General features: G+C 38.9%; 1 protein-coding gene across 4 annotated transcripts in view; it reads left to right on the top strand.

Annotated features, from left to right (window-relative positions):
* The window catches only part of Lrrc3b (leucine rich repeat containing 3B), a 99,920-nt gene extending 76,517 nt beyond the window's left edge, over window positions 1-23,403 (top strand). For 3 of the 4 annotated variants that reach the window (XM_020184464.2, XM_074043783.1, XM_074043784.1), the window contains exon 2: window positions 18,941-23,403. In XM_020184464.2, coding sequence (XP_020040053.1) covers window positions 19,101-19,880 — 780 coding nt within the window. In that variant the 5' untranslated portion in view covers window positions 18,941-19,100 and the 3' untranslated portion in view covers window positions 19,881-23,403. Of the gene's footprint in view, window positions 1-12,889; window positions 13,024-18,940 lie in introns of all 4 variants that reach the window. The other variant, XM_020184466.2, reaches the window with a different exon arrangement.
* The last annotated feature ends 389 nt before the right edge of the window (window positions 23,404-23,792 follow it).

Raw genomic sequence — 23,792 nt, 5'->3', positions numbered from 1 at the left:
TTGATGGAATAAGACCATAATGCATGTAGAGGTGGAGGTCAGTCATTGTGGAGGAGGATGCTATTGTCAAGGATTGTGGAAGGATAAAAAGAATGGGAGCAATACAAGGAGGAGTACAATAAACCACTCATTGAACAATTTATAAGGTAAAGATAGGTTGAGAGGGGGAAAAGGGAGGAGGAGAGGGAAGATAAGGAAAAGAGAGAAAAGAAAATGAAAAAAGAAGGAAAACAATCAAAGAAGGATAGACAAATTGAAACTTCAACAAAATGGAAAAGAAAAATGGATAAAAAAATTTAAATCCAAACTTCTTCTTTGTTATGGAAAGGAGTGGGTATCCTGTGTTCATGAGTACACTGGATTCTCCCTTCCAATTTCTGGTCCTCAAGTTTTAGTCTGCAGCTTTTTTGGGTCCCCTCCAGGTGCTGACCACCCCACTATTCAAGCCTGTGTCCCTTTAGACAGGGGCTTTCTCTGGGTCCCTGTCCCAGCTTAGGATAGATATGCTGGGCTGAGTGACAGTTGGTGGTGCTCCTCCTCCTCAAGCTGGTTTGGTAGGCTCCACTTTGTTTAGCCATGGACTTCTCTTAAGGGGGCTGTCAGGTTCAGCTTGCTTGGGTCTGCAGATTTTCCCAGGTAGTCTGGGGTTGGGGGTGGATGGATGAGCAGAAATCAGTGACCACATCTGGGAGCTGTATCTCAGGTTATTTGGCCAAAAACTTTTCTCTTAGAAGGCAGTCAGTTTCAGCTGGCTACTAGGCTTCTCAGAGGTAGTTGAATGACTTATTATTACCCACAGTCAGGGCTCAGGTGTGGCTGGCCTACACCCATGCTGTCTTTCATGGCTGAGCCTTGAGCCAAGGCGCCCCTCCCCTACCAGGCAAGGTGTGAGAGTTCACTAAGTTTATTAGGCCAAAAAACTTTCCTGGGGGGGTACAATCAGATGCCTGCAAGCTGAGATGGACTATGTGGTATTTCCTCAGGAAATAACCTAAATGGATTATAGATACCTCTCTCTGGCATCAGAAGGACTCAGGTCAGAGGGCAACAGCAGTGATTGTTCCCTTTCTTCACAGTCTGGGACTCATTAGGCTCTTATAGGGCTCACAGTCCTGTGTGTCAATTTTTAGCACTTCAGATAGTCTTTTGTGGACTGGAGGTTTCTCTGGTCCAGTTTAAAAAAAAAGAGAGAGAGAGAAACCATATCCACCAGCAGAGTGGTGTGTGGACAGTTGCTCTCAGTCTGATTCCTGAGTGTCAGTATGATTTCTTAACCAATGGGCCACACCAGTAGAGCCCTGATTCCACACCAGACACTGGGCTAGATACTGGGGATACATGAGCAAATAGTATTTAAATTTGTTGTTTAGATTTGACCTTAGAATTGCATAAGTATCTTTCATCTGTGGACCAGCTTTTCTGGGCTGCCTGGAGGTTACCATAACAACGGGATATTATTGACTGTGATGGTCAACAAATTGAGTTAAATAATTTGATTTCTAATGAAAATGAAACTGCTGATGCCCTTCATCTTTGAGCAATTACAACATTTTTGAATGAGGTCTCTACTTTTATTATGAAGCATATTCTTTTATTCATTGCTAGTTTTTATGTGTTAAATAAATATCAACCAGGCCTATGATAAGAAACATAAGTATATTAACTTATTTAGTTTTTAAATAGTGATGCATATCAATCAGTTTTAGCTACATAATAAAGAATCCCCAATTTATGGGGCATTTGTTGTTAGTCATAAATTTGTGATCATTTATGTGGTTCTCTTCTGGTCTTGGCTGGACTTACGCATTAGTCTGGTCAACTACTGGTTGCATAACTGGCTGTAATGACCCAGGCTCGGCTCTCTCATATGTCTAGAGTATGCCAGGCTTAAACTGGGCTACTTTAGCTGGGACAGTTGTCCTCTCCTTTATGTGGTTTCTCCTCATTCAGCAGGTTAGCTCAGGCTTCTTTACATGGAAAGGAAAAGAGGGGACATGCAAGGCACTGTGGAAGGGCCTTGAATATACACAGTGAAATATTATTCAGCCATAAAGAAGAATGAAATTCTGTTGTTTGTAAGTAAATGGATGGAACTGGAGAACATGATGTTAAGTGAAGTTAGCCAGGTTCAGAAAGACAAAGGTCACATGTTTTCCCTCATATGTGGAAGATAGATCCAAATACAAACATAAGCATTTTCGTATATATATATATAAGTACACACATAGACATATGTACATAATGTGTTTCCAAAGTGAGACTTAAAAGAGACTAAGGGAGGAGGAAAAGATGAAAAGAATGATAGAAAGTAAATAATACTGAAATACATCACATCTGTGTAGAAACAATACACAACAAAATGCACTGAAAACTGCTGAACAATACAGGGTAGGGGGAAAGGGTGAGGAAGAGTAGAAAGGGATAGGCTGATTAAAGTATGGTATGTTTGCAGGTAAAATACCAAGGCAAAACCCCACTGAACAACAAACAGACACTAAAATAATGAAGGACAGGAATGTAACACAGTCATGTTAAGGGGAGGATAACAGCAGGAGGGGAGGGTAAATGAAGACGGTAAAGGAGGGTTAATATGGTTGAAGTGCTTTCTACACATGTGTGAATATGGAGCATTGAAACCTGTTGAAGTCATTTTAAGAAGGTGAGAAAGGGAACAAGGAGAATAATGAAGGGGATAAACCAAACCTGGGTACAATATATGTATATACGGAAATGTCACAATAAGCCCCTCATATAACTATCATAAGCTAATAAAAACATTTTTAAAAAAGAATACCTGACTAGGCCACACACACCACACACACACACATACACCACACACCACACATCACACACATATACCACACACACCACACACACACACACCACACACACACACACCACACACACACACACCACACACCACACACACCACACACCACACACCACACACACACACATACCACACACACACACACACCACATACCACACACCACACACACACACACCACACACCACACACCACACACACACACACACACACATATACCACACACACACCACACATACCACACACACCACACACCACACACACCACACACCACACACACACACATACCACACACACACACACGCCACACACACACACCACACACACCACACACCACACACACACACACATATACCACACACACACACCACATACCACACACCACACACACACACACACCACACACCACACACCACACACACCACACACCACACACACACACATACCACACACACACACACGCCACACACACACACACCACACACACCACACACCACACACACACACCACACACACCACACACCACACACACACACACATATACCACACACACACACCACATACCACACACCACACACACACACACACACCACACACCACACACACACCACACACACACACACACACATATACCACACACACACCACACATACCACACACACCACACACCACACACACACATATACACCACACACCACACACACACACATACACCACACACCACACACACCACACACACCACACACCACACACACACACATACACCACACACCACACACACACCACACACCACACACCACACACACACACATACACCACACACCACACCACACACACACACACACACACACACCACACATACACCACACATGCACCACACACACACACACACACATACACCACACACCACACACACACACATACACCACCCACCACACACACACACACCACAGACCACACACACACGTACACAACACACCACACACACACACACACACACACACACATAATTGGCATAATGTCATTTCACCTAGTGGTATTGTTAAAGCAAGTCTAAGCCAGTCTAATTTAAGGAGTAGGAAAGTGGACATCTTCAAATTCTCTATTTTTGTTGTCTTGGAATTTCTTGAGTGTCTCCTGTACATTTTGGTTGATTATATCCAGTATCATCTCTATAAAATTCTCATTGATTGCCTGTAGGATTTCTTCTTTTAAGTAATTCTTGTGGGCTTCATTGGGTCCTTTGGCATAGTTTATCTTCATTTTGTTGGAGTCTGGATCTGAGTATCTGTTTTCTTCATTTCCCTCTGGTTCCTGTACTAATTTCTTGCTGTGGGGAAACTGGTTTCCCTGTTTTTTCTGTCTTCCCATCATTGCCGTTGGTGTTGTTATTGTCCCTGTAGAAAGTGGACATCTTGATGGGAGGAGATTAAAGGTCACATTTCAAAAGAGCATTGGATGAGGGAAAAGAGAAGTCATTATTGGAAACAATCTATCAAATCATGTGAAATAGGAATTATTATATTCATTTTACACATGAAAATATTGAAGTCTGGTAATATTGAATATGTAAGTAACATGCCCCCCCAAATCAAAAAACTAATAATTCAATTGAAATAACTCAATTGCTTGTAGCTAGTAAGTCCTAACTAGTAATTAGTTGAATAACAAAGTTAGACAAAATTCCAAAGCCTCTTTGTGTGTGTGTGTGTGTATGGTTCTGGGGTTTGAACTCAGGGCCTACACCTTGAGCCACTCCACCAACCCTTTTTTTGTGATGGTTTTTTTTCAAGATATGGTCTTGCAAACTATTTGCCCAGGGTTACTTCGAATTGCAATCCTACTGATTTCTGCCACCTGAGTAGCTAGGATTACAGGTGTGAGTCTCAGCTCCCAGCTCCAAAGTCTCTTTTTAAGCACACCATTTTATATGGTTTTTTAGGACTTCAAGAGTTATATTACTAAGTTATTTCTTCAAAAGTTGAAGTGTTGACTGAAAATGAGGAAATAGGAAAGTTTAAAATTCAAACAATGGTCCATTTGTTTTCATTTACGTAAAGGCACGAATGGATTTAATCAACAGATATTACTTTAATTAAACAAAAAATGACCCTTAAGGATGGCTATGGACTATAATTTTTTTAAATCTTTACCTGCAGAGCCATCAGTTGGTGCTGGGTGTTTCTCTATGGTACTATTATGTAGCTTGGTAGTACTCAAATGCAGCTGGAATTCTATTTTGCAAAACTTGTCACCTCATAGTCCTCCAGAATATTTTGGTACAGTGAGGGGAGATAACTAGGAGTATTTGCGGCAGAGGATTTAATTGATGTTCAATTCAATCTGAATTTCTGTGGATGGTTACAATGTAATAATAATGCAAGGGGCATGTTTATTTGGGAATTCTTAGTTAATAGTGAATTTGCTGAAAATTCTCAGAAACTTTAACAAGTTAATGTTCCCTGTGTTTCTCAATACAGTGTTTATCAGATTTGCATGATTTCAGGATGTCATTTAGTAGAATTCTCAAATACCTAGCTTTCTGTAGACCCTTGGAAAATCCCAAAACTGCTCTGATGCCTTTTTGCACATATATTCAGTCAGTAATACTTGTCAAGCATCTCCTGTGAGACAAAAATTAGCAGACCATATCAGAAACCCATGAAATAAGCATTATTCGTTTTCATAGTTGAGGAAACTGAGATTCAGAGCAGTCCATTGGCTTGCCCAAGGTCCCCAGCTTGTATCAGAACTGAGATCTGATCCTTGTTTTACCCAGCTTCAGGGCTATCATTGTGTCCTATTCACTTTGCTTAGATTCAGAAAGTTTAAACAATTGCCCAGGGTGGCTCACTGGTAAGGGGAGGTACCATGTTTCATAAGCTTTTGCATCACCCATTGTTCCATAGATTAAGCTATCAGACAATGCCTTCTCCCAACCTCTTTCATACTATGGTCATGTTTATGACAAAAAAGAACTGCAACAGTGGGAAACAATATAAGATACAAATAAAAATTTCCCGTATACAATTAGTCTCAGAACCATCGTCAAGTTTTTAGTGTTTTTCCACAACACTTTAAAGCTCTTGCCAGTATGTGTGTGTGCGTGTGTTTCTTCTGTTGGCATACCTGAAAATTTTTCAGTAGTGATATATATTTGACATTTTTTATCTGGACTTAAAGATTGCTTCATTCTTTGTATTGATGTAACATTGACTTATGAATTCCTTGATGAATATTTAGATTAATTCTAGCTTTTTCAAACCATTTTTCTCTTTTGCTATAATAAATAATGTCTCCAAGAAGATAAAAATCTTATACACATATGCAAAGTCTTTGCATAGTTTTTCATGGAAATCACATCATTTTCCCCTGGTGACTATTCTTGGGAAAAACAATAGACTATTGCCAGAAAAATATTACAAGAGCTATAAATAAACATGCTTCTTTAATACAAATTTTTGATAAAATAAGTAGGACCCTGACTTTCTGCTGTGCTCTCGTCTAACAAGGAAGGAAAGAACTTAGTCATGGTCCCCATCAGATGTTAGCCATTATGACCAAGGCCCACACTGGCTGAACCAGGAGAGAGTGTTCAGTCTCCTGAAGCTGCCACTTCCCCATGAACCTGCCCAGCTCTGTAGTTTACTTTTCATGTTGTGGACACAAATTCCATACAAAGTAGACAGATATAAATAGTTCTCTCGGTTTAAGTCATTGCCCAAATGCCATCCAGTTATTCTTTCAATGATATAAACCATGAATGGTATTATCTCAATTCTATATCATTAATGATAGCAAAAAATGGGAGACAACCAAAATATCTAACCAGGGAATAATGCATAAATAGATATAGTATATAATTCCATTTACTGGGTCTCTAACAAGTCATGGATGTTTAGAAACTTGGAAAAAAACCAGATACACAAAATTGCTATGTATGCTAAAATGAAAATTGTAAAATGATAAGTGTGTACATACCTAGAAGAATAAAACATTTTATTTGTTATGTGTTTGAATTCTGAACAGACTTCTTAATTTAAAAAGAAATTTTAAGGCTGGACATGATGGCATATGCCTGCTGCTTAGGAGGTGGCTGTAGGGGGTTCAGAGTTCAAGGCCTGCCCCAGGCAAAAAGCATGGGACCCTATGTGAAAAGCAAGCCAAAAGCAGGACCTAGGGTGTTGCTCAAGTGGGAGTGCTTGCCTAGCATATGTGAAGCCCTGAGTTCAACTTCAGTACAAGAGGAAAAATGAAAGAAATTCTATCCGTTTAATACTATTTGTAAAATTGTATGTTGATTGTCCACAGAAGCTAATCTCTTTTGATGCGTAGGAAGACTATGAATTCTGCACAGAGGTCTGTTTTTGTCTCAGTCAGGTATTGACAGAATCTTTTACGATGGCATCCCATTGAGTTGAGTAAGGTATTGACAGAATCTTTTACGATGGCATCTCATTGAGTTGAGTATATCTGCCTAACTCTTAAGGATGCTGCCTGTGAGATGATCCCATGCCTCATTTTGCCTGGACAACTCCAGTCTGGACCAGTTGCCCAGCACAGTTGCTACAGTACCACTTTTCAGTCACATGTGTTTTTGTCTGTGAAGTCAATTCTGTGGACCCCCTGACTGTAAGGGACATACTAACTACCATGCTCTGACTCATTTTCTACCCCTTCCTGACTTTATCCTGTATCTCTATAAACATCCTCAGAATGGCTTTTTGTGGTTTATAAACTGGATCAGTGATTTTTCTCTTAGGCCTAAACTCAAAGAAGAATATATTTACATCAATGGTGACTTGTTAAATATACCTTCCATTATGTTAAAGAGTAGTCTTTTCCCAGGGTCTTTTAAAGATTCTGAAATTTGAAAATTTCTACCTCTGCTAATAATTAATCATCTTTTGCTGTATTAGAAAATAACCATTTTATAACTTGAAATTTTTGTTTTCTTCCTTTGGTTGCCAGGAAATGCAGAGCTAAGCCAATTACTTAACTATAGCAAAAGCTCTTAACCTATATAAGGGGATAGAAATGTCTTCAAGTTCTTTTTTCCTCTTATGATTGTATTAGTTTCCTATGGTTGATGTAATAAATTGCCACAGATTTCATGTTTAAAATGAAACACATCTATTCTCTTACAGTTCCAGAGGCAGAAGTCTGAAATTGGTTTCAATGGGCAAAAGTCTATTTTTGAAAAAACTTTTCAAGGGACCCACTTTCTCAAAAGACCATAAGGGAGAATCCATTCCTTGCTACTTCCAGCTTTTAGTGACTGCCGGCATTTCTTGACTTGGGGCTACATCATTCCAGTTTGTAGCTTATATTTTCTTATTTTATATGCTGAATCTGCCTTCTTCCTATAAAGACATTTAAGGCTTACCTAGACAACCCAAGATGATCATTCTCCAGATTTCTAACTTAATCACATCCTACAAAGACTCTTTTTACATAAAAAGTAAAATTAATCGATTCCAGGGATTAGGACCCAGATATGTTGGTGGCCATTTTTGGTAGAACACAATCTACCCTTTGGTAGATTCATACTCATTACATCCCAGTATCCCCAAAAGTCAAATATTTCGTCTAAGTATAATCAGCTCAAAAGTCCCACATCTTATCATCTAAATCAGATATAGGGAAACATTGGGTATGAGACATTGTGGGGCAAAATTAAAAGATTTGGTCCAGTGCTTTGCACATAGTAGGTACCCAAAAATATAACCATTGGGAAAGTCTTCTCCATCTCTTTGCTTATTGTATGCTGTATTTTCTTTACCATTCCACGATTCTGCTGTAGCTAAATCACTGAATATGGGCCAGTCATATCTTTCTTGCAATAATATGGAAAAGTTAATGATAAATGAAAATTAAAATTGCTCTTTAGAAAAACATAGAAGAAGGGACTATAGGAATGGAGGAGAGGAAGTGAGTAGTACTCCATAGGCACTATATTTTCATAGAAAAGAGCACCAAGTGTGAGATGACAGCAGTGATGTGTATAGTGGATCTGACAGGAATTGTATCTCTTTCTGAGAGTTCATGAGGCATAAGCTACTCTGCGTATTCTGCATGTGTTATTCCAAAACTCATCAAAACCTATGAGAGTGGAGCCACTATTATCCCATGTTCAGATAAGTAAAACTGTGTGGTGGAGAGGTTACATGGTTATTAGGTGACCAAGCCATGATCTCACTGTGTTCTCCAATTAAAACCAAGGTCACCTGCACATGTCTCATACAGTGACATGCCAGTCCTTGTTTTAGTTCATGAAATGCAATCACAGAGAGCTGCTGCTTATTTCATCTTGGGTTTCCTTTTGGGTAGCTATAAAGAGGTAATGTGTACTGTAGCTGGGATTCCTGAGACAGACAAGTTGAAAATTTTTTGCAACACATTCTTGTATTCCCATAACTTCCCCTTTACCAATTACTAAGCTTCGGTCTCTCTTTCTACATATAAACAGATGCAGTTTGTTTTTGCCAATTTGAAAGTTGTAGTTGTTATGACAACTCATCCCCAAATACTTCAGCATGTATCTCCTAAGAATAATAACTATCTCTATCATTCTCATATCATAATAAAGCCCCCCAAATTGAAATTTGATGTCATAATATCTAACATGAAGTCTATATTCAAATTTTCCCAGTTCTTCCAATAATGTCTCCTTTTTAGCATTTTTTAAAGATTGGAAGCTCATCTCTTCCATTGTCTTTAGCTGTAACATCTCTTTTTCTTTAATCTAGAAGTAGATTAAAGTCTGGTTTTTTGTATTTCATTTTGCTTTGTTTTTTATTCTGTTTTTTCAACTTCTTTCAATATCTTTTCAAAGAGTCTGTATCAGTCACTCTGTGAAATGCCTCTGATTCTAGATTAGCCTGATCATTTCTTTTGACTAGAATCAGCATTATCATTGATGTATTGAGTTAATCCTGGGGCAGCAAAAGCATGGAAATATGAGTGATTCACCAAATTACTGGAGTTCTTTCCTTAGGAATCTGATATTTGAATCCAAATTCTAGATTTGATATTGGATCTCAATCCTGTGCTGCATTTACCAGGCCAGTGACTATTATCACAGCGTCCAGTGTAAGAAAAGTAATGCGAGGTTAAGTAGGATAAGTCTTTTCAAGAGCAAATGATAACTAAAAGTCACTCAACTGACCAGGTACAGTGACTCACAACTGTAGGCTCAGCTACTCAGGAGGTGAAGCTTGAAAGGATTGCTTTCCAAAATCCTCCCTGGCAAAATTGAGACACCCTAACTGAGAAATAACTACAGCAAAAAAGAAAGGACTAGTGGTGTGGTTCAAGTGGTAGAGCACCTGCCTAGCAGGTAAGATGCCCTTAGTTTAAACCCTCGTACCACCAAATGAAAACTGTCACTCATCCAACACAGCTGTACAACTAAATTTAGTCAGCATAAGTTTAAGCTTTCTAAAGGCATATTTCAAGTTTCTTGGATTTTGGTGAATCTTTGGGAGCTGAATTTATATAGATTATATTTCTTAAAAAATTTGCAAAGCTCTCACTGTTGTAAATGTCATAGGCACCTGCTAGGAAACAGTAATAGAGAAGCAGAAAGAAACTAAGATGGATGGATTCTCACTAAATCTCCATATAAACTTGCAGCATGTTGCATAATAATTATGGATGTTAGCCAAGACATGGTGATAGCTTTATCCTGTGCTCTGACCCACAGAGAGACGAACAATATGTTAAAAGAAGAGGGTTTTAAATTTAATTTGTTTGTTTTTTCCAGTGAACTCATGGGTAGGAAAAACTTTTTAATCCACCCTGGAGACCTATGAGTACTAGATCGTGTAGGAAGGAGGCAATGTGTTCAGAAGAGTTCATTTTTTCCAGTGTATTATGGTTTGTTCTGTGAAATAGGTTTTAAAAGAGAAAAAGCAGTATTTGAACTGACTGAGATCTGGAACAAATAGATTTCATGCCATTCTTATATGAAAGTTTCTATTGTAGTGGACTTTAACAGATTCTAACAGGTGAAAGGGGGGCAACCTTCTGGACTGTCCCAACTTTGTAGGAGGAGGTCTGTAGAGAGTGATTTGGCATTTAAAACTCAGCACTTACATTTGCAGACTCTTCATATCAAAAAGTGACAAGAAAAAAGATGCATGAACCTATGCATGTTGAACGGAAGTATTCTGGGAGACATCTGGGATATAAGTTCCATTCTGCTAACCAGTTGTGTGACTTTGAGGCGTCTCATTGTATGAGCTCCTCTAGTGTACTGAAATAGGATGGATTATGTCCAGCATGTGAATTTTTTAAGACATAATCAAATGTGAGTATATTCATGAACTTGCTGACAAGCATCTCAGGTAGCTCACAAATGCTAAGCAACTGCTTAATTTTAGAGCTTTTGATTTACAATTGTTCTTCATCCTTTTTTCCTCTCCCCTCTTACACCATTCATCTCTCTTTACAATATGCAACAATTACCTCAGTGTAAGGTGCTTGTTCCCCGTTTCAGTGGAGTCCCTTGAGAAGGAGAAAAGGAACATATCTGTAAAATGGTGAATGTCACCATGTTTCCCCACATGTACCCTGGAGGCCAAGGGACTTGACTTTGAGCTCTTGTTTCTGTCACTGAGTAGCTGTTACCATGGGTAGGTCTCACTCTACTTTCTTCCTCTGTACCAGGGTCACAGTTGCTCCCTATATGACTGCAGTGAGGGTTGTGTGAGCTGGTATCTTTGTTGCCACAATAAAATGCAACTTCACTTCTCCCCTCCACTGTTCCCTTAATCTCTATTGCATTGATTGTCCTCCTCTGGCTCCTGAATGAAAGCATCATTCAGTCTAACAGTTTTGTGCTTAGTCCAAAATGAGACATTGCCCTACCACTATTTTATAGTCATAAGCTCAATTAATTTAAACAAAAATTAAAAATTACATATGGCCATTTAAAGATCTAGTCCAAAAGATTAACCAAAAGACTGACTTTTATTAATATTCAATTATTCCCCCCTTTCTTTTGTTTTAGGCTCAAAGAGACAGAGTAATGGCAGGCAGCTCCATTCCCTGTCACTTACAGATCAGCATAACTGGGTGTCAGCTGTTCTTGGAGGGACAATAGAATGGGAGGACTCATGATCTCAGGGCCTGGTGCTTTTCTCCTGAGACTCCTTCACGTCACAGCCTCCTCTATGGGGGCACAGCTCACTGGCTCTGCTAGTATATGGCTTCCACATGGCCACTTCTCCAACCCTAAGTACCTATCCTTCATTTCTTGTTGCTGGAGTCCCTCTGCCCTACCAAGGAATCCTATTGGAACCTCTCCCTTCGTGGACCTCTTTCCACTTGGTGACCATAACTGACTCAGAAGAAGTAGTTTCTCATTCTTATTTGTATAGCATGGGGGTGCAAGCTTGCTCCCATATCAAAATGTGACCCAATGTTACCTCCAAACATCAGGTTGACCTGGTTCTTATTCTGGGACATTCTGCATTCCACCCCAGCTCCAGAGGTCATGTGATAAATTCTCTTCATGGGGAAGTGATGGAATTTCTAGCTCAAGGCCCTTCTAATTCTCAAAGTAGTCAAGGAAAGACCAAAATTCCCAGAACACATGCCAGCAAAGCATCATACATTAGCTTAACTTAATTCTTCATTTGTGAGTTCTACATCCATTTAATTAGAAACTACTCAGAACTTTAGTTTAGCATCCTGTTACATGGGGTCATCTCTTTGTAAATGCCTGGCATGTAATACATTCCAAGGAAGTGACAGCTGTTTTATGAGGAAGTGAGACTGGATCCTAATTCATTTTAATATATGTTTATTAAATTCTTATCATGGGCAATGTAGAATATAAAAATGGGTAAGACACTGATCCTGTATCTAGGGTCTGATAATATGGAAGATAAAGTGATATCTTTCAAGTAGAAAATGGTAATATGGTAGAGGTGAAGATTTTACAAAAGGGAGATTTCAGAAACTCCCTGCCTTGAACAATTTGGCTCTAACACCAGACTATGTTCCCTTTAAAAGTAAGAATTCCCCAATTCCTCCTGTATCTTTCTGCTTTACAGGTTTGTACCTTTACTGAATGATCACAGCTGCTGTTATTAGTGGGCCATCAAATCACTCAGTGGTCTTCAAAATTTGATTTGAGATCAGGAAATCTACTCCATGTTGTGGAGATCATCCATGTGGATCGTTTCTGGTAAATTTCATATTTGTGGGATGATGTGTCATTCATTATCAGCTTTGCACTTTGACTTGTGCTTACAGAGCTCAAGTTTCTATGTCTGTGTAAAGGAGTGTGGCAGAAGATGTGATTAGAGGAGGTTGTCACAACCAGTCAGGGTCATTAAAGCTTTCCTCTCAGTGATGACATGCACCGAGGGCTATTTTAACCTGGCATTATGAGAATGGAAGCAGAACAAATCTCACCCAGGCAGTCCAGGAAGAAGGTTTCTGCTCTCATGCAAAAAAGAATGATGGAGGTGTGAAGTGAAAAGAGGCACTGATACTGCAAAGCAAGGGTGTAGTGGAAGAGAGAATGGAAATGAAGACTTTTCAGAAATCAAGAGAAAGAGTAGGTGGAGGAGGAGGTCACTGGATGGAGCTGAAGGGTGAATATTGTGGTTTTACTTTTAGCTATGTCCAGTGTGAAGCCTGATGAAATTGTGGCAGGTGGTTGTGAATGGAAATGTAGAACTAAAATTCATGGCAAGGCTCAGTGTTAAACATGTGAGCAAAGGAGTCACATCAACAGACACGACCCCAAAGAACAGCAGTGGGAGGATCACCTGTTCAGTGTCCTCACCTGAATCATTTAGATTCCAACTCAATTTCCCTGATTTTTCTTGGTCAGGAATTATACAGATTGATAGTTTATTATAATCCATACTTGGTTTATAGAAAACCTAATCATACAAATAAATCAGTGTGTAATTTCTGTAACCAGTTAATGAAACTGATTTTGGAAATACTGCTTTGAAAATATCAAGTTTATCAACTTTAGGTTTGATAACTGAAAACCATACAAATGAGAATGAACAAAGATTATCTATTCAGTGTTTTCTATAGCAAGGGAGTCATCCCCAGCCCTTGCATTTGGCAGACTACAAGACAGGTAAGGAGGTATAAACACTTTATAGTAGAAAAGCAGGAAGGCTCCAGGTGTGCCCTGATTGGAGGCTGTTGGCGCCTGGGAGGCTGATGGTGAGCCAACCAGAAGCAGGGTGACCTATGCAATTACTTAGGCGTGCACATTTGGCTTTCTCTGCTTGGCCCTGAATTGGAAACAGGGGCAAAAAATTAGAGATATTGTCATTTATTGATCATTCCTGGAAGATTTGAGCTGATTGCCCCAGCAGCGGTGGTTTGACTTCCTGGGCTGATGGCTGTAGGTTATGGGTCAGACTTTTGCTGTTAAACATTGTTATTTATCTTGTCTTCCATTTGAAAAATGTTCTGCTTTTTAAAATTCATTGTATCCTCATTTGTCTATACTACTTAGGCCACCATTGTACAACTCTTTCATGGGATGAACTTTCTGAGGCATAAATTTGGGGTTGATTTTCCGCTAGTTCATGGGCTGTTTGGGTTATTGTCGTTTTAATTGTTATTATAATAATAAAATATAACTCACAATTAGGCCATAGAACTGAAAACCATACAGAAGTAAATAATATACTCTCTTCTCCCCTGACAACTTCTTCATGCCACTACTCACTCGGTTAACCAGTATTAATACCTTCTGATAAATCCTTTTGGAAAATTTATATGTATATATAAGCATATTGATTATATACCTATACTTGCATGTTTACCTCTTTTTTAAAAGTTGTATGCAATGTGATTATACTGCAAATACCCTTTTTCAAGCTGCTTTGAAAAAATTTTAAGAGATATTCCTAAATGCCTCATTAAAAAAAAAAACCCAAAAAAAAACAGTGCACCAATCTATCTGCTCATCAAGTATCTGAGAATATTTGGTTCTTCCCATGCTTATTGACAGTAAATATTCTTCATAATTTTATTTTTATTTGTTTATTTATTTTTGACAGTCCTGGGGTTTGAACACCAAGGCCTGTGCTTGCTAGACAGGTAGTCTATCATTTGAACCATGACCCCGGTCTTTTTTGCTTTAGTTTTGGGGGATTTTTTTAGATCAAGAATCTTTTTCAGATTATTTTATATACATCATGTACATTATATACATTGTTTTATATTTTGTTTTTTCTGTCCAATTTTGTTCTTGGATCAGTTTCTTCTTCCTTTGTATGAACTTTCTCGATATTGAAACGAATAAGCCAGGCATGGTTGTACATGGCTGTGATCCCAGCACCTGGGAAGCAGAGGCAGGAGGGTCACCAGTTTGAGGCCAGCCTGGGCTGCACAGTAAGACCCTGTCTAAAGAACAAAGCGAAGGAAAAAGTCCCTATGTTTTGTCATCTGTCTTTTGACTTTGTGTATGCTGCCTTACTTTTGCCATACAGAAATTTTAAATTTATATAATTAGATGTATGAAGTTTTCCCCCCATTGGTATGAATTTTGTGTTGAGTTAAAAGGCTTTCTTGTTTTGCTATTTTTTGGTTTTTAATTAAATCATCCTGTCTAGTAGCAAAGCAGTTGTACAGAATGAAATTGGTGTACCTGGTTTCCTGAATTGGCATATTCGGTTATCTAAGAATGGTTGATGACTTTTTGGGTTAAACCCCTTTCATGAGAAAAAGGAAATAGGAAGTAAAGTAGAGTTGTTAGTCACCCACTGCATGAGCTTTCTTCTCACTGCTAATTACCCTTTTACTTCTTCATTCTGGAAACAGCGTTTGATCCTAGTATTAATTGCTACAGCTCATAAATCTGCATGGCAGGAAAATGTAAGCGTGACATGATTCTGGGGATGAAATGGTCCTCTTTGGGAACACAGGCCACACACACCTACACATCACATTCAGGAATACCATGACTTCCTGTTTGCCACATTTGGAGGGAACTTGTGGATAGAGACAAAATGGTCCAGTGAGCTGAGGGCTGCAGGGAGGGAGTTGGGAGCTAGGAAAGATGCTGCTTAACCTGGTTTGTCCCTTTAGTGAGTTCGTTTCCTTTTCTAAGGACAGACAGTAACTGCTGTTGTTGTTGCCCTCACCACAGTCACTGACCCAGGCCCTTCTTACTCATTCTTAAGGCATTAAGGAAGCCATTTGTCTCAAGCACCGTGGCATTTGTTTGCTGCTTGGTGTTTGTTGCAAACTTGATTCAAAATAGGTTAGGAAATGAAGTATTATTCAGCCATAAAGAAGAAGAAAATTTTGCTGTTTTCAGAAAAATGGATGGAATTGGAGATCGTCATACTGAATGAGATAAGCCAAGTTCAAAAAGCCAAATGGCACATGTTTTCGCTCATATGCTGAACCTAGACCTAAAATGATAATGATGATAATGAACCATGAGTGTAAAAAGAGTACTGCCTGTGGGGGGGATTGGTGGGAGAGGGAGAAGCTAATGGGGGTGAAGATGATGAATATATAGAGAGAGAGAGAGAAAGAGAGAGACAGAGGGAGAGAGAGAGCTATTCTTTCTTCCATCTCCTAGCACCCATACTTGCAAAGTCCACCACATTGGCAGGCAATATGGACAAGACATTTAATCATCTAACTATGTTTATGCTACATTTGTGCTTCCATTAAACGAAGCAATAAAAATAGTCACCGTGAGGAAGAAAAAGCACAGCTAGACATTTCAATATTGCATTGCTTCATTCATGTAACAGGCATTTGTCTAGCTCTCACAACATAACAAGTACTGTAGTAGATGTTGGACATGTTTCCAGGGATAATAAAGAGAACTATAGATGGCAAGCATTGAGCTCTTCCTACTTAGATGTGGATTATCTCATAGATTTCTCAAATTGACCTTCATATTAGGTATTTTTATAATGTCTATTCAAAGGTAAGGATAATAAGACCTAGAAAGGTCGAATAACTTACCCAGAGCATACTGTTAACAAGGATCAAAGCTGTTACATGAGCTACTTTTAAATTGTTTACTGTTGTTTCTACACGAGGCACAAACAAGCCCCGGCCTTCACAAAAACTATAGTTTGAAATAGTGAACACGTCTACCAAAAAGCTTTAAAAATAATCTCAGGAAAAGTGTAAAGTACCCTCCAGATGCTGTTCCCTGCCTTTTTTTTTGTTTTTTTTAGCAGATTTTATGTTAGTTGCACATATTTGGCTAATGGAAGCCATGCAGTTGATGTGGCCTCCTTTTAATTCCAACCAAATCCATGTGTCCTATCTCCAATGTCCTTCTTGTGTCCTCCTCCTGGAATCCTTTGGATTGTCCTCCTGCACATCCTTTCTTTCTCTGTGCTTCTCTCTATTCCTGTTTATTTTGTCTCTCCCATCTAGATAATTACGAAAGAACCCCAAATGTCATACAATGTAATTTTGAAGGAAAACATGGAAAGACAGGACACTTTATTGCAAATGAAATTAGCTACTGATGGATGGCTTTGTAAGCCTAGGGGTCCTTCTTTAGCATTTTCTGGCATTTAAGGGATACAGGATTCCAAAAGCACATCCACTCCATTCTGCTGTTGTTAATCTCATTTTTTTTCCATGATTAACAACCCAGTTCATTATGTTTTCAGCTCACATTAATCATCCCTTCTGCAAGTTTGGTAACATTTGGAGTCATTTCCCTCTGTATTTATCCATCTGGGATCTTTATGAAAGTGAAGTTTGCAGAAAGTCATTTGTTGCTCATGCAGAAAGTTGTTCCATGCTCACTGCTATACCAGAAGCGAATGCTCTCCTGGTTTCTCAGATCCTGGGAGGGAAAGTTATGAAATTATGCATGGATTCTTTCTACCATGTAAAGTGTCCCTCAATGCTCAACTGATCTCTGTGGGGTCCTCTGGAAAAGAAACAAGATTCACAACAAGAGGGATTAAGCTACAGCACAATAGCCTTGGAAGTCACAGAAAGCAGTGCTCACTGCATCCTGACTGTGCTCATAGAGCAGATGGGATTGGAAGAGAGCTGTGGGAGTAGTGGAAAAAGTTGTGAGATTAATGAGTCAGAGCAAAGACTTTGGCTGGATTCCTGTCTGCACACCTACAAGGTGTTTGACCTTGAACAAATCACATAATCTCTCTGAGATCCACTGTCTTACTCTGTGAACTGGTCCCAAAACTGTGCCTGTCCTCTCTACATCAGAGGGTAGCTATGAGTGTTAATCTATACTCTCATCTCTGTCTCTGCTGTTGAGTAAGCTTTTTATCTTATTTGTATCACTTGATTTTGTAATTAGATAGAAACATATTTCTCCCTGTAATCTGTATATACAGGAAAGAAAAAGTAGTTTACTGGGAAAGTCTTACAGACTAATATTTCTCAATCCTTTTCATATAAGTGTGTATCATATTTAAGATCTGTTGGATAAGGGAAATAGAAAATAGAGAATACTTTGGAAATTCAGTTGCAAGCAATCTCTCAGGTATAATATAATCTCAGGAAGTCACAAGGTAAGAAACTCTCCTGGAGGTTCTTGTTTGTCTGCTCCCAGCAACCTCTTGTGGTGAAAATTGGAAAGCATTTGATCAATTCTTTATTCAAGTTAAGATGCTTCTTTAGAAACAATGCTTCAAATTGGGCATCTATTCAGAAGCCATGACAGACATTCTATGGTCATTAACCATGAAATATCAATAGTATTTCTCATTGCTGCCCAAGTGCAGGGCTAAATTTTGCATTAATGCATTTGTTACTATAGGAACAGTGAAAGACATAATTAAGTTTTGTTGGTGTAGAATTAAGAATGGGTCCAGGAGAGAAATAGAAGAGATGAGAGAAATAGGGACTATTTGCTGTGATTCTACTCAACTCAAAACAAAATGACAGAATTTGGAAACTAAGGCTTTTATTGTCAGTCCTCTCCCCAGCACCTGGGAATTAAGCAGGAGATTCCCACTACACAGGTAACTCCCAGTGGTGTCGATGGAAATTACCTGCATAAGTAACCTTCCTGCCTGCGTTGAATGCCAGACACCTGAGAGCACTTTTAATTGCAGTGTATTTCCCTTTGCAAACGAGCTAATTACATCTGTTTCCCTTTCCTTTAGGTTCCCAAGCAAGGACAGGAATAATGAAGACACACATGTGCTAGCTGTACCCTTTTAAACCCCACAAGAAGGAAATCAATGGTGTGGACAGAGCTGGAACCATTGCCACACTTGTTGGAGTAAATGAGGAATGGACTTAGGATTATGCTGACATTCCAGCATGAATCTGGTAGACCTGTGGTTAACCCGTTCCCTCTCCATGTGTCTCCTCCTACAAAGTTTTGTTCTTATGATACTGTGCTTTCATTCTGCCAGTATGTGTCCCAAGGGCTGTCTTTGTTCTTCCTCTGGGGGTTTAAATGTCACCTGTAGCAATGCAAATCTCAAGGAAATACCTAGGGATCTTCCTCCTGAAACAGTCTTGCTGTATCTGGACTCCAATCAGATTACATCTATCCCCAATGAGATTTTTAAGGACCTCCATCAACTGAGAGTTCTCAACCTGTCCAAAAATGGCATTGAGTTTATTGATGAGCATGCCTTCAAAGGAGTAGCTGAAACCTTGCAGACTCTGGACTTGTCAGACAACAGGATTCAAAGCGTGCACAAAAATGCCTTCAACAACTTGAAGGCCAGGGCCAGAATTGCCAACAACCCCTGGCACTGTGACTGTACTCTACAGCAAGTTCTGAGGAGCATGGCATCCAATCACGAGACGGCCCACAACGTGATCTGTAAGACCTCCGTGTTGGATGAGCACGCAGGAAGGCCATTCCTCAATGCTGCCAACGATGCTGACCTTTGTAACCTCCCTAAAAAAACTACTGATTATGCCATGCTTGTCACCATGTTTGGCTGGTTCACCATGGTGATCTCATATGTGGTCTATTATGTAAGGCAAAATCAGGAGGATGCCCGGAGACACCTTGAATACTTGAAATCCCTGCCAAGCAGGCAAAAGAAAGCAGATGAACCTGATGACATTAGCACTGTGGTATAATGTCTAAACTGACTGGCACTGGGAAAGAAAGTAGTTTGCAATTTCAGTAGAAAAAGTGGTTTACTTCTTCCATTCGTTGTAAACATTTAAAACTTTGTATTTCAGTTTCTTTTGAAATATGCCATTATTGAACTTTTAACAAACACTCCAACATAACAAATAATTTTAGTTTAGTGATCTACCCCCTTCATTGTGCCCCTGATGGTATATCCCTAAGTAAGCTACTGTCTAAACATTAGTTAGTCCCATCTCACTATTTAATAATGAAATTTATTTTTTTAATTTAAAACCAAATAAAAGCTTAACTTTGACCATGGAAAATGGAGTGACTTATTGGTCAAGAAAATAGTATCATCATTTTAGTTACTTTAGAGAAAAACAGACAACCCTATGAGTCTAAATGACTATCCGATGAAAGGTGTGTTAAGACTTCTTGCACATTGGGGAGCCATGGTAGAATAACTGATCAAGTTAAGTATCTTCCAGACTATAAAATACTGAGCTCTAGCCAACCTACATGGTTAAAAAAGTATGGCATCCTGCAGATGTTCATACTGGAATGCCTTTTGGCATTTGCTCTTCAAAATAGGTACATTTAGGAGTTGTGGCTCAAATGGTAGAGATCTGCTTTGTAAGTACAAAGCCCTGAGTACAAACACCAGTCCCCACCAAAAATAAGTACATTTAGCTATAAAGACCAAATACTTACTATGCTTCTACTCTATGCTAGACACAACAGAAAAGAAAAAGATGACATGCTATATCCTCAAGTTTGCTTTCTGGTGGACAGGGGTGTGTATCAAATACAGAAATAGCTATGCTAGAAAGGAAGGACTTAATAATCAGGTAGTTTCAACTATGAAAAAGCACTGTGTGAGGAATTTGATACTATTATTGTCTCTAAACTCTCACTACCAGAGGAGAAAGTGACTGCCACCCCCATTTATGTGAAGAAAGACTACACATGAGAGAGATTCAATGACTTATCAAGTAGAAAGTAGCAGAACTTAAATTTGAACCATGTCTTTCTGTCTCCAAAAACTGATCTAATCTATAGCCCTACTGAGTAGGTATATAGAAGTATAACATACATATTTAAAAATGTGCTCACATTAAATATATAGTTCTGTGAGTTTTGAAAAAATGTATACACCTGCGAACCTACCATGCAATGAAGATATTGTGTCCCTGTCATTAGTCAGAGCAGGGGAAATCACATTTGGCTCTTGGAGTCAGGAATGATGGGTTTGTTTGTTTATTTGTTTGTTTTATGATGCCATACATATAATCCTCAGAATTTAGGAGGAATCTCATGAGATGAGGGTGTAGGCCAAAAAAGATAGAATCAGGGGAGCAAAAGGATAAAGGTATAGGGAGGTACATAGGATGAAGGGGACTATTCAGAGAAGTGAGAGAAAAGGCTGGCACCATAAGGCAGGGGTCTTTGTTCCAGGCTAAAAAATTACAGTAATTTGTTATGATATCAAATATCATGCACCTGGCACTTTCTTTGGATTGTCTTAATTAATTCTTACAACTATAGGATAGCTTTTGAAGATGAGAAATCACAAATATGATATGTCTGATATATTGTAAGAACATTTATGAATGCCACAATGTACCCCCACCCAACACAACAATAAAAAAAATTAGAAAGAAGAAAAGATGAGGAATCAGAGACACAGAGTGAAGTAATTGATTCAGGATTTGAGAGCTTATAAAATCTTCAGTAGATACTGCACTAGGTCATTGAACTCTAGAAACTCTGGGCCTTGGAGCCAGTGCACGGTACTGCCTTACAGTCACAGGTTTTGCTACATAAAGTTCCTCACACCCACGAGTTTGCAAACTCATTTCAAAATAATAGCAAAAACAGACCTTTGTGAGGCTTATGTAGGAAAGAAGGGTCCTCGGCCACCTTTTGAGACACAGTCTTCTTCAACCTTCTCTGACCTGAAATTATCTTTGGAACTCCAGGAATCACATTTCCACCCTTGGAAGGATCTAGGGTTCTGATCTGTTTCAGTAGTCTAGCTAATGTTTACTGGAGATATTGGGCTGTCCAAGACCTATAGCAAGACATGCAGAACAAAGTGACTATGCTAGGCTCATGGCATGCAACCAGGACCACTGTGTTTTCACACCCACTTTAACCATACTAAGAACTGTTAAGTCTAGTGCAAAAGCCTGTGGTAACTCCGAAATGTGAAATTTGGGATATGGGTCCTAGAATTCCTGCATCCCAGTCAGAAGTAAGCCATACTGTTTGCTTTTGCTGACTGGATTTGAGTGTCTTCCAGCGAAGTTGGGACTTTGCTGAAGATCTGACGCCCCCTGGAGGACAGCATTGTAATACAGCTCTGTAAGTACTACCATAGGAAGACACCTAACTCAACTGAGTATACTTCTCTCCCCCTCAAAAAAACAGGAAAATTAAGTCTTTACTAACACAATGCCTTAAAAATGAAATATATTGTGTTTGAGTGTATGAGTCACATTCAGCTGAGAATATCTTTCACAAATCAGATGATGCAGTCTAGGCTGTTCCTCCCAAAATAATCTTTATATCCTTGGGGATTGTAAATTCAAGGTCATCATGGGCTGTATATCATAATCCTGACTCCAAAAAATGCTTATTTTCCTAATGGACAATTGGATTAGTAAAGTTGAAGTACATCTAAAGGAAAAATCTCTGAGAAGTTTGTAAGGATAGTCACATTCTTGTTCAGATGTAAGAAAATTAAATATCTACGTATTTAGTTTGTAATTTTCCATGTTCATGGAGCTGAGAGGTGGGTTATAGGTTCATAATTATTCCTCTCCCTGAATTCTATATGTAGAATATCATTTAACAATACCCTCAGTGCTTTAAAAAAAACTAATTTATGTTGGTATTAATTGAATTTGAACATTGGTACATAAAATCAAATAAAAATACATTCCTGGGTCCATTTGTTACCAGATCTGAGAGGAAATGATCTTCCTGCTTGCTTGTAAGGATATTCTACTCCACTAGGCAATAGTGTGTGGTGCCGGGGAGTGGAGAGAAATGTTCATATATAGAGTGAAATCCCCAACAGGCAGCCTCCAGTGCCAATCCCAGCTTGCTTCTTCATTTTCCAAACGCTTGCAGATATTTATGTTCAGGGCGAGCTACCTATTTTAGGACTGGAAAGTTTTTGAAATTAACTATCATCTCATGATCTGAGGCACATACCTTCTTATTTCTAGAATATTTCAAATAAGCACTTTTTCTCAAACTGCTCCATTGGCATTCCTCTCCTTTAACCTCGACCTTTTAAAATTAAAAAAAAAAAAAAAACCTGAATTTTTTAGTGTAATCTTTGACAGTGTGCTTATCTCTGAAGCAAGAAAAATTATAAAATATACCAACCCAACTGGAACATTTTTTAGAAAGTGATAAAAAGCTATGTAATGGAAGATTTAGTTTTCAATAACATTTGGGCAAAGTGTAATGCATTGGCATACCAAAACTGCCAGGTGCACATTTCTTTTCTAAGTCCTTCTTTGATTCCCTACAGTAGTTCTTGTTCTGACATCAGCAAGAATAAGGCAGTCTGGGATATGGATAAGTTATCCCTGTTGACTGAAGACTTTCAGTTCATACAGGATGCTTCTCCTGTAGCTGGCAGAGGTGGGGGATGGGAAATTCTGCTTGATTAAATGGTCAGGTTACAGCAGATATGTGAGCTCTTAGAATGCTGAGGACAGAGGAAGGATGATCTCACCCACTTATTTTACATATGTTGAAGTTGAAATCCTTGATAGCTTGGGGATTCACATTTATGTGTCCCTATTTCCTATCCAATGTCCTTTTCAGGATACCAATTGCCTCTCCTGATAAATTATTTCACAATCACCAAAGAAACAGAAAACAGAACAAATATACTC

This window comes from Castor canadensis, chromosome 10 (genome assembly GCF_047511655.1).
Source record: "Castor canadensis chromosome 10, mCasCan1.hap1v2, whole genome shotgun sequence".
NCBI classification, from domain to species: domain Eukaryota; kingdom Metazoa; phylum Chordata; class Mammalia; order Rodentia; family Castoridae; genus Castor; species Castor canadensis.
This window is presented reverse-complemented; position numbering and strand designations above follow the sequence as displayed.